The sequence below is a fragment of the Fragaria vesca genome, linkage group LG5, assembly GCF_000184155.1.
Source record: "Fragaria vesca subsp. vesca linkage group LG5, FraVesHawaii_1.0, whole genome shotgun sequence".
Classification (NCBI taxonomy): domain Eukaryota; kingdom Viridiplantae; phylum Streptophyta; class Magnoliopsida; order Rosales; family Rosaceae; genus Fragaria; species Fragaria vesca.
This window is the reverse complement of record NC_020495.1, coordinates 28,917,429-28,929,505: the sequence shown is the minus strand read 5'-3', so window position 1 is coordinate 28,929,505 and position 12,077 is coordinate 28,917,429. Positions and strand designations below refer to the sequence as shown.

The 12,077-nt window shown below is 39.3% G+C and overlaps 2 protein-coding genes across 2 annotated transcripts in view; one reads left to right on the top strand and one right to left on the bottom strand.

Moving 5' to 3' along the window:
- The window catches only part of LOC101297452 (dynamin-like protein ARC5-like), a 9,409-nt gene extending 8,854 nt beyond the window's left edge, over positions 1-555 (top strand). Inside the window, exon 16 of the mRNA XM_004301942.1 lies at positions 481-555. Within this exon, the coding sequence (XP_004301990.1) occupies positions 481-555 (75 nt within the window). The remainder of the gene's footprint in view (positions 1-480) is intronic.
- An 8,295-nt stretch (positions 556-8,850) lies between these two features.
- On the bottom strand, positions 8,851-11,582 carry LOC101297159. Its single transcript, XM_004301941.1, has 6 exons — positions 11,390-11,582; positions 10,003-10,647; positions 9,505-9,721; positions 9,269-9,414; positions 9,048-9,181; positions 8,851-8,952 (listed from the first exon to the last, which is right to left on the bottom strand). Exons 1-6 carry the CDS (start codon positions 11,580-11,582, stop codon positions 8,851-8,853), a joined length of 1,437 nt encoding a protein of 478 aa, XP_004301989.1.
- Positions 11,583-12,077: the final 495 nt, after the last annotated feature.

Below are 12,077 nucleotides of genomic sequence, written 5' to 3'. Positions count from 1 at the left end.
GGCTGGAGCGGCGGCAGCTGGTGGCCGGACGGCGGCGGGCTGCGGTGGCGAATTTTTTTCCGGGTGGAGGGAGAAAAAAACTCGGGTGGGAAGAGAGAAAACGGGAGGGAGAGAGAGAGAAAGGGAAAAGAAGAAGAAATGGGTTGGGCTCGGCCCAGCCGACCCAACTCTCCTTTTAACCCAAAATTCCAAAATTTAACACCCCGAAAATAATACCCGAATAAAAATTACCTTTTACTAGCTAAAATTTACTATTTTTACCATCGTCGTATTTTCCTCATACGAATAATCCTCCGCACATAATCGTCCCCGAAACCCCTCTAGGGACCAATTAAACTATTTACTCAATGATCGAGACGGTAAAATTCTTATTATAATCACGCTAGTAAATAAGGTAAAAATATAAGGGTCGGGATGTGACATTTAGTCTTTGCTCATAGCGCTCCTGCACCTCTTGGAGTTGTTGCTCATCAACTCTAGGAGGACGACTACGTGAAGTGGAACCATTTGAAGAATGGCTCAAGTCTCGCTCGCCTCCTCATCCCATCCCTCTGATCTCCTTTTCTTTCCGAGTTTTTAGTATCGTACCCAACACCTCAATTTGTTGGGACTGAACACTTTCCATAATCTCCTCCTCCGTCGCGTTAGGGTGTTGTTCCTTAAATGCATCATTTCGTTTATTGACCTCATCAACCATGTCATTCTGTATTTAAAATACATCAATTAATAAATAAAACATGCAGCTCAACATTTCCATAATAAAGTTTACTGGTTGCATAATAAATAGGGAAGCTTCACTTATTAGGTACACCTGATCAAACAATACAGGGAAGCTTAATAAACTTGATATTTATTAATAGACCTAATCAACCATGCATCATAATAAATGTCAAGTTTGTTAAGTGTACCTAATAAACAGGGAAGCTTCTCTGTCAAGCTTTCTAATGCATGGTCTGATCATAAACAGGCAAGTATTAAGAGTGCAAGTATTAATAGACCTCTATTAATAATAGACAGGGAAGTTTTCCAATGCATGGTTTGATCATAAACATTTATTAAAGCCCTGGTTTGATCATAAACAAGGAAGTTGACAATAAAATGTCAAGTTTTCCAATGCATCATAAACAGGGAAGCTTCCCTGTCTGTTAGGTGTACCTAATAAACTTGACATTTTGCATCATAGATTCCCAACAAATTAGCAGTCACAGATATTCCCTAGTTGTCCAACATAATAACACTTTTTTTTGTTTTGGAAGAAGCAGGAAAACATGACATTCATTCAACTTATGATCATATATATACCAATAGCCGGATTTACACATGCTTGACTAATCACTGATAAGCTTACATAATAGTAAAAGGAGAGACACTTACATAATGCTTGGTTGTAACTTCATCACCCTCCCTGATCGACATAGGTTTTCTCAAAACCTTTGATTATTGGAAGCTGCTCCCCTTGTATTCTGAGTTCCTCCATTGCGTAGATGATAGGAGAAGACCCCGTGTAGTGGTGCATAGTCTTCTCCCCACGGTTCCGCTTGTTTGCCAAGGAGAATCTCTAATACACGAAAAAATATTAAATAGATTAGTTCTAACATCTTACACATTTCACATTTCAATTTATAAATATATAACTATACATGTTATAAATACATAATTATACATGTAAATATGACCCCTGTTAACAAAGTGTCTTGCTAAGCCACTGTTCTCAAAACCAATTAATATCCATAGTAATACCAAATATGGTGTTGATCAGTCAATTAAACAACGTAGTATATATAAGACATAGTCAATATATAAATCAAATATGCTATGGTATTGAATAAGCTAATAATAAAATACAAGGGAAACAATGAAGGTAATTAAAAAAATCACCTTCAACGCATCTGACTCGAAGTGCTGGCATAGAAACTCCTACTGGTCTTCTCTCCCAATGAAATCTGAAGGCATGCCAAAGGGCCCTTCCAATTGATAAGCTTTGTGACACTGGTACTTCTAGTCCTTGTACCTCTCCTGTGCCCTCTTCAATATCCAATTGAACATTGGCTCATTATTTTCATCCCACTCGTATTTCGGCTAAGTAAGAAATAAAAAAAAATTCCCATGTTAAGAACTAGAAAAAAAAAAAAAATTAATACACCCAATTACTGTCACAAAACACATCTTTCAATTCATATCAACACACAATACTTTACACACATTTAATCATACTTTACACATATCCATAACATTTTCACTTTATAAGAAAACTGAGTCTTATGCAAACATATCCTTAGATATGAAATTTTATCAACAGAGAGATGTCAATTCAGTCAGTTCATGCCTTCCAATTATATAAGCAATCATATATATATATATATATATATCCAACAAATGTAATTAAGTAAATTTACTTTTCAAATACTTTTCAGTTACTTACCGACATGGCATTCCACACCTTCCACTTCTCGGCCTGATCAAGGTCGTAGAATGTCCTTGCCCTCATTCCCACCAGACTCCGTATGGCGCAACCGATATCATGTGCCACCAAGTTGTTTATCCCCTTCATGCTAGAGCCTTTTACACAGGGGCAATACTCCAGCTTGATCTTCTGCTCCGTTTGTTGAACGATATCCTTTGCCTTCTTTCCAGAACATAAACCCCGCTTCTTTTTTGAGGCCGGAGCTACAATTAACATGTGAAAATACATTAGGATACTTAATATACAAGAGAATATATGTTGTGTGTAATTGGCATGAAAATGAAAGAGACTAGATGTTCATCAAGTTTACTGATCCCCAGTAGAAGTTTACTGGGGGGCAGTAAACTTCTACTCGGTTTACTAGGGGCAATAAAGTTGTTTATTAGGGTATCTGTTGTGTGTAATTGGCATGAAAATGAAAGAGACATATTGTACCGTTGTACTGCAAGTTTACTGACCCCTAGTAGAAGTTTACTAGGGGGCAGTAAACTTTAACTAGGTTTACTAGGGGGCAATAAAGTTGTTTATTAGGGTATCTGTTATGTGTAATTGGCATGAAAAAGAAAGAGACATGTTGTACTGCAAGTTTATTGACCCCTAGTAGAAGTTTACTAGGGGCAGTAAATTAATACACTTACCTGTCGGGCTTCTAACTTTGATTCGAGAGCTGCCAACGATGCGTTTTATAGATTCGGGTGCGGTTGCAGACGCCGATGGAGATCTCGTTGAACTACTGTCAACTGTAGGGGGCCGCACGATCAAGGGGGGAGCCCTTGGTGGTACTGTCCCAGCCGGTATCGGGGTAGGATGGCTGCTACTGCTAGCTGAGCCGACGCTCTGCTGTATTGACTCCATCAAAGCACTGGCCTTATTGGCTTGGTCCTTCCTCTTCCTCATGATCACCATATCTTGCACATGAATAACACACAATTGTTAGTAAATGAGTGAGTAATAGATAAAGATTATGGAAAAATAGTCCATACAAAAGCATACAGGTTGATCAAACCACTTGTCTTTCTTCACTTCTTTTTTTTTTAGACTTGATGCATTGGGGAGATAGAAACACTAACAAAAGCTGTGAGCCACTTAAGCAGAAGATACAATGTGATATTGGTAATTTTTTTGGATAATTAAAAAAAAAAAAAAGGCACCCAGGACTGAGGCAAGTCTGATGTGAAGTGTATATTGGTATATTAACAAAAGCTATGATTAACGTAAGCAGAAGATACAATGAGATATTGGTATGAGCAAACATTTTTGGTTATTAGTAAGTACTAAAACTAATTTTTTTTTTTTAAAATTTAATTTAAAAAAAAAAAAAACTCTGAGGCCTGAGGCAAGTCTGATATGAAGTGTATTTGGATAATTAACAAATTCAGTTGGTACACATAACAATAACAGGTCGATAGTTCATCATCAACATGAAATCTGCCCTCCTTACCCTCACCACACTCATGCTCTGTCCTCTAAAGGCTCTAATATCATCACAACTCGTTCTCCTCCTTGTTGGACATTCAAGACTCTTCGTCCTCCTCCAACATACAACAGTCGTCGCCCTCCAAAACGGTATCCATACAAGACCCTGTGCCCTCCTCCTTCCTGTCCAACTCTAGAACCCTCACACATAAACTTAAGAATACTAGCAGCAAGCTTAGCTATTTCCTCATCCTCCTCATCGAAACCACAACACTCCCTAACATCCAAGAGTTCAAGATCCTTGCAGCCTTGCAATAAAGTAATAAGACCCTGCCTACCAATTCTCGCCCTCCTCAACCATAAGTACTTAATCTTTGGCACAAACTTGACAATAGCCAATGCCGCCTTCTTCCCTATATCGTCATCACACACATTCAACCCACAGAAACTCTTGCATTTCTCCTTCACATGTTCAAGCACTACTTCTAAAGCATAAGAGCCAGTAGGCAGCTTAAAAAAAAACTCCTAGCTAGCCATTTTTACCTTCAAAAACATCAATCATAATTCCAAATACATCAACCTAGCTACACTTTGTTCACTCCTCTTATATTCCTAATCCTAATGTATGAGATTTAACCACAAATGAATTCAGATACGATTAAGAAGTTACAAGCAAGATCAATCTGAGAAGAGAGAGAATACGGACCTGAAAAATGAGCGGTGGTGAGAAGGTGAGAGCAGTGAGATCAGAGCGGCGGGTGGATGTGGTGGCGATGAGTGGAGGAGGTGGGTGGATGCGCTCACTTGAATCGGTTGCCGATGAGTGGATGGGGTCTGGTGGCGCGAGGCAGTGGCGCAGCTCTGGTGGCGGTGGCACAGCTTTGGTGGGATTTGGGAATTGTGGGTGTGAATTTAGGGATTGTGGATTGCGCGAGGTAGTTAGTATTGATTTTATCTTATCCGACGAATAAGTTTCGTCGCCTAAGACACGTATTCGTCTCCTAAGTAATATGAAATTTCCGGAAAAAAAAGACGCAAAATTTACTCGCTTAATATTTCGGGATCCTAGGCGACGGAAAAGACCACTTTCCGTCGCCTTGGTTTTACCAAGCCGACGACTTATTTAATTTCCGTCGCCTAAGTAACATAAGGCAAGTCCACTTTCCGTCGCCTTGGTTTTATTTACCCGCCTAATATTTTGGGGATCCTAAGAGACGGAAAGTCCACTGTCCATCGCCTTTGAAGTACTAAGGCAACGAATTCTTCAAGTTCCGTCGACTAAGTGTATTTTTAAAAATTTTGGACATTTTATAATATTTACATCCGAGCATTTTCGTGTAACTTTTCAAACTAAACTGAACTGTAACTCCACGTAAGTATATTCGTACTTAAAAAAGCATACATATGTATTTTTAAAATTACACATGTAGAAAAATGAAAATTTGCATGAATAATTAATGGTTGGACGTACGTACGTACGTACGTGGTTACAAATTTAAAAATACATATCCGAAGTTATGCCAAATTAATACAAGTAGATTAGACCGGTGTGAAATCCACAATATTAATGCTTATATAATTAATCGTACTCATCATAATCTGAGTCGTCCGAGTTATAATCTTCCTCAATTTGGTCAGAATACTTATCATCCTCTATGTATTCGTCATCTATGAAGCCGTCGTCATCATGATTGGGGTTGCGTTGTAGAGAGTTCACTTCAGATGGTGTAATTGGAATGTAACCTATGATAGCCGGAACGTGTTGGTTGTTGACAAGAATATTCTCAGTATCGGGAACTACATGTAATACCCCGGATTTTTTATATTAGTTTCTAATATTATTTGGGAATTTTTCGAGTTAGAAGTTAGTGTATTTTGAGGTTCGAAGAAAGAGCAGAGGTGTTTGAGAGATTTCTTTGTTGAAAATGCTTTATTTTGAAGGGTCAAGAGTTGACTTTTTATCTGTAAGTTATTTTCGAAAACTTCTTTCATGAAAGTTGTAGAGTTTGGCGATACGAGTTCGTAGACACGCGGCACGCGTAAAACGGATGTCGTATGAGAAAGTTATGGTCAATGGAAGTTAGTTTCCGGTTTTGGAAATGTGTATAAGTAGAAAAATGTGTGTGGGTTATTTTTAAAAACCTTAAATTGCAGCAGCCCCATTTCAGTTTCTCTCTCTCTCTGTCTCCCGTCTTCATTTTCACCCTTAAACTTCTTCCGGCCAAAACTCGGCCATCCGGCGACGGATTTGGGCGTGCTTGGTATCGTTGAAAAGCTCTCACTCCCCTCTTTCTCTTCATACCAGCCTCACACCCTATGGAGCACTGTGCACGGCGCAGCAAGGCCCGCAAGTTACTGCTACCGCCGTCGGTGAAGCTCTGACCGATTCCGGCGACATCGAGGTTTGAGGCTACCCATTTCTGGAAGTTCTTGTTCTTCTAAGCATGATGATACTAGCCTTGAAGCCCAATTCGAAGCGTTGAGGTTTTGAGTTCAAAGTGCTCCTTGTTTCTTTCCAGTGACGTTTCCGGCCTCTTTCCGGCCGAATTGGCTTTGGCCACAAGTATGAAAACTGTTCCATTTGATGTGTTCTACAAGTTTCATGTTGTGAGTTTCCCTAAATTTTGAAGTTGGTGGAGGCGCGTTGGGCTCACTCGTCGCCGCCGCTTGTGGCGGCGCGTGGGAGCGCGTCCGGACAGTGTGATTGGGTTAGTTGCTGTGTTAGCTAGTTGTGTCATTGTGAATGACTGCTTTACTGATTTGATTGGGTTTTTCCTTATTTAATCTTCTGGAAATTTGGGTATGTTGCTATTGCTATCTTGGTTGTGTATCGAATTTGGTTGGTGAGTGACCTTCTTTTGGTCTCGACCTTGTGTCCTATTTTTATTGATCTTTCTAGAAATTTAGGATATTGTTGTTGTATATATGATGTGGGTGTGTCAACTTTTCTGTGAATCTTGAGAGGTCTCGGGGAAAGCTTGTTCTCAAGGGACAAGTCTTTGGGTTAAGTTAGGGTCTAGGTCCAAGAGTGAAATGTCTTGGTCGCAACTAGTTAGTGTAAATGGTAATCACTTGTTTTGTTGGTCACTAAGTTGTTTTGTGCTATCTAGCGGTGATTAGCGAAGTTGGTGTTATGCTTGTTCTTGTTGTGTGTGAAGACGCAGCGAGAGTTAAAGGTGAGTAAAATCTCACCAAAGTTTGTTTTGGGACCAATTATTATAATTATGATGATGATGATTATGATGATGATTTTGATGTTGATGATGATGATGATTACGATGATGATTTGATGATGATGATGATGATAATGATTAGGATGATGATTATGATGATTATAATTTGAAAAAGTTATGTTTTTGTTTTGTTTTAAAATATATGAGCTTGATCGCTAACGGCTCATAGGTAAGAGAAATCAAGTTTTCCTATTTAAATGATTATTTTTAAGGTTTTTGTGGTCTTAATATTTTTGGTTCTATTGATGTAATTATTGGTGTCTTAGTGGTGATTGTGTGCATTCGTTGTGGAATGATGTCTTAGTGGTGATTGTGTGTATTCGTTGTGGAATGGTGCCTTAGTGGTGATTGTGTGCATTAGTTGTGGATGTGTGCTTTAGTGGTGATTGTGTGCATTAGATTAGGAACCTTCGTGGTGGACCGGGAACCAAGCCTTGGCTGGGTGATTGGTTACGGTTAGTATAGAGCTCTAGTCTGTCTGTCAGTACTTCATGGGGGATGACTAAGTGTTGACGAACCCATGAGTACGCGTTTGTTTGGTTACTTATGGGGGACGACTAAATGTTGACGAATTCATAAGTAAGAGTGGAGAAATGATTTGTGTGATGTTCTTTATTGTTGTCATTTAAATTCTTTGTTTTAAGTATCTCTTGAACTATGTTTAATGCAGGAGATTCTTTATTTTTATTTGTGTGATTTTTAGTGGAATCCTGAACTACGCTTTTTGCAGGATTCATTTATGATTTTTAGTGATTTTGAATTGTTGTGTTCTCTTAATTATTTCTTTTGAATTCTCTTGCTTTTAGGTGATTTCTGAACTAAGTTATTAATGCAGGAATTTCCAGTTTTATCTTATGTGATGTTGGAATGGTTGAATTTTATTTTGAGAGTTACTTATACGAGCTTTTTAAGCTTACCGGGTTTGTTGTTTACAACCCGGTGCACCAATTTATGGTGTAGGGGTTAGACCTGCAGGTGATGATCAGCAGGGTTAAGGCAGTGGCTTAGGAGCTGGGTTTTAGGCGATGTACTTGTTTTGTATATCATGGCATTTGTTTTTAAGCTCATGTGAGCTACTTTTTGTTACTTGACTTTTGAAGTTGTTGTAATTAAGGAGTTGTAATGTTTAACTCGGTTGATGAGTTTGATGACATTTATATTTCCAGTGTTTGATTTTAGTTTGGGAGTTGTTGAGCAAGTTTTGGGATATTAAGATTTTGAGTTTTATCATGCCCAAATTTTTGAAAATTTATCCTTCGAAAATTAAATTAGGGTGTGACACTACATATGGAGATTCCTCTTGATATGATTCATTCGGTTGATCACTTGTTGGTTCACTGGGCCTGCACTTATCATCCCCTCCCAGTGTAGCTGCACTCCAAATATTCCTATGTGACATCACCTGCACCACTTTCCAACCCTCACCTATAGTCGGATCATCAAGACAAAACACTTATTTTGCCATGGTGGCAAGAATAAACGGCTCATTCTCATACCATACACTGTTTGAGTCCACTGATAACAAGCCAGGATCCAGAATTGTACTCCTTCGTCTGGTTCGATCAGTATTGAACCATTTGCACTTAAACAACACGACTGGCATACCCTTGCCGTAGATTAGTTCGATGACATTGACAAGAACCCCGTAGTAGTTGAAATCCACACCCTCAACCATGACTCCATTGTTTTGGGTGACATGGCCTTCATCTCATTCTGACGTCACAAACTTAACACCGTTCACAAACATTTAGCACGAACTCTATGGCTTTGGGGTCCTCCAGCCAACAAGTGCAACTCTGGGTCGTAAGAAGCAGGAAAATGCTGTTGAATGTGCATCATCTGTAACAATTTTATTAGGGATGTTGTTACATTCTGTAACATCAAAAAGCAACATATATTTAATTTATGTAACATCATAGAGAGATAGAAGGTACCCGAATAGAGAAGTAATCAGGAAAATCTTTCTTGTGAATAGCTTTGTTACCATCCTGCCTTTCCAAACGGGACTTCAAGTACCGCTCGGTTTCGTCGCACTGTTGAAGGACAGACCAATGAGCCTCTTTGATCTCTGAATTACTTAATCTTTCAGAATTACTTAACCTGTCATACGGTTGAACATCGTTTGAAACAACTAATAGATTGAATTAGCTACTACCCGCTCCAGATGATTCTCCCATTGTGTCTTCATCATTGAGATATGTGCTGCAGTAAGTTACGCACTCAGCCTGAATGTATGCCGCCGTGATCGACCCTTCAGGGAAACGTTTGTTTTTGTTCGACTTCTTGAAATCCCTCAGTCGCCTACAAAACAAATATTTTTTCTCTTACAATAAATATTTTAAAAAATTATCTTAATTTGAAAGGATGATTAATTAGAAAATTAGTGCATACCTCTCATTTGGATAGCACCAGGTATACTGTACCGGATCAGTAAGCAACACTTGTTCGGGAAGGTGGATCATGAGGTGAATCATGATGTCAAAGAAAGTTGGGGGAAAGATCCTCTCCAGCTTGCACATGATGTACACAATGTCTTCTTGCAATGACCGAACATCAGACTTTTTAAGCTCTTTAGCACATATCCTCTGAAAGAACTTGGACAAAGCCACTAACGTGTCAACCACATCACTCTACAAATACGGTCTAATCAACACGGGAAGAAGACGTTGCAGCAAAACATGACAGTCATTTGTCTTCAACCCAGTAATCTTATTTTCCCCTGTCTTAACACATCGAGAGATATTCATTGCATACCCATGAGGATACTTAACGTCATGAAGCCACTGAAACACTTCTGCCTTCTTCTGAGGATGGACTGTGTAGCCTGCTTGAGGCATTATGGCTTTTTTGTTTTTTTGTTCTCTACTAGCCATAGCTTAGGGCGTATACCCATTTTCTTAAGATCAACACGGGCTTTGGGGGTGTCCTTGTTCTTATCTTTGAGATTCAGAATTGTTCCAAGAACGCTGTCACAAACATTCTTCTCTATGTGCATGACGTCCAAGGTGTGTCTGATTTTCAACGTCGACCAGTAAGACAATTCAAAGAATACATTTTTATGCGTCCAATACTTAAACTCATCAGGCGTGGGAGGATTCAAGTCGGTTACTTCTTTACTGGTGCTCAAATATCTGAACCAATGCTCATTAAGCCTCTCCAAAATCCACTCACTAGACCTCCCTGGGGGTTTCGGATTATGCTCCTCAGTCCCATCAAATGCCTCAGCATCCCACTGCCACTCGTGATCCTCGTCAAGCCATCTACGAGATCCCAAGAAACAAATTTTGTCGGCGTGGCAACTAGAATTGATGTCATCTAAGCATACCGGGCAAGCCTTGTACCCCTGAGTTTGTTGGCCAGACAACATCCCGTAAGCTGGAAAATCATTGATGGTCCAAATAACAGCTGCTTTCATCATGAATGAAGTTTGACCATGCCTGTCAAAAGTTGGGATTCCATTTTCCCATAACTCCTCCAGCTCGTCAATTAATGGTCTCATGTACACATCCAAGCACTTTCCTAGAGAATACGACCCTGGAACCATAACCGTAAGAAAATTGTACTCATTCCTCATACACATGTTGAGAGGTAGATTGTACGGAAATACTATTACAAGCCAAATGCTATAAGACATAAGACAAATTCATGTTTCCAGTAGGATTGAATCCGTCTATTGCAAGTCCGAGTCTGACATTTCGACAGTCTTCAGCAAATTCGGGAAAAGAACGGTTAAAGTGCTTCCAAACCTCCCTGTTTGCGGGGTGTGTGAGATTATCTGAATCTATCCTCTCCTCTCCTTGGTGCCTTGCCTGGTGCCATCTCATATGTTTGGCCGTATGTGAAGACATGTACAGACGCTGCAAACGAGGACCCAAAGGGAAGTAACGAAGAACCTTCCTAGGAATGAGCGGGTTTTTCTGTTTAGATGAAATGGAAGCTTTATACCTTGGCTCATAACAGTGTAGGCACTCAACTTCATCTTTGTTTTCTTTGTAATACAAGATGCAGTCATTGATGCAAGCGTCTATTTTCTGGTGATCAAAATCGAGGTCAGCCAACATGCTTTTTACCTGATCGAAATTTTTCGGACAACTATTACCTTTGAGAAGCACTTCCTTCATAAGTGCAATATCCTTATCAAAACATGCGTTAGTCTTTCCCCGCTTGTTTTTTATCTTTATTTGCTTCATGAAGGTACCCAACACAGGATGCTCACTACTAGGATACAATGGGGTTTGTACTTGCCGTAGAAGCATGTTGTACTAATCATAATCACTGTTGCAGTCAACATGGGAGACATTAGGGAAGGTGTCAGGGGCGTTGTCATAAACAACATTTTCCTGATATCCTGAGCTGGCGAACGGGAAGACATCGTTTAAGATGTTCATCACAACAAAGTCCCCGTAACTAGCATTGGAAGATTCTGCCTGCTGATTATGTTGTGCTTGAATTTCTGCAAGTGTAGGCATTTAAACTTGATTTTCGTTGTGCCATGTCCATGTGGTATAACTAGGATAAATATAGTTTAGTGCCAAGTGAGAATACATGTCTTCGTCTGTTACTGGTTTCCGATTGAGACATTTGTTGCATAGACATGTGAATAACTTTATCTGGAGGATTATGTAGACGCACAAACTCAAAAAAATCAAAAATGCCTCTCATATAAAGAGGTGACCCTCTCCCTAATTGCATTCAGCTCTTGTCTATGTTGTACATTATAATAACAGGAAACAAAAATATATAATCAAAAAATTGTGAATAATAAACAAGAAATATATATATACTTATTAGGGAAAATTACCATTTAGTCAAAAACAGGGATTTTAAAGCTCATTTAAATGAAAAAAGTATTGAGTAGCTAGCCCATTCCATTGTTTTAACGCGAAATAACAATTATACCCTTCGCATTAATTACACCCTCTCTCTCCGACTCTCCACGATCAAACAAACTCTCTCTCTCTCTC

Bases quoted from the DNA above. Each gene is read 5' to 3' on its own strand.
- LOC101297159 (XM_004301941.1), bottom strand. From the start codon at position 11,582: ATGCCTACACTTGCAGAAATTCAAGCACAACATAATCAGCAGGCAGAA. The intron at 9,722-10,002 runs GTATACGCCCTA...TTGACACGTTAG, and splicing joins TGTTGATCTTAAGAAAATGG to TGGCTTTGTCCAAGTTCTTT. The intron at 8,953-9,047 runs GTACCTTCTATC...AAATTGTTACAG, and splicing joins CTGATTACTTCTCTATTCGG to ATGATGCACATTCAACAGCA.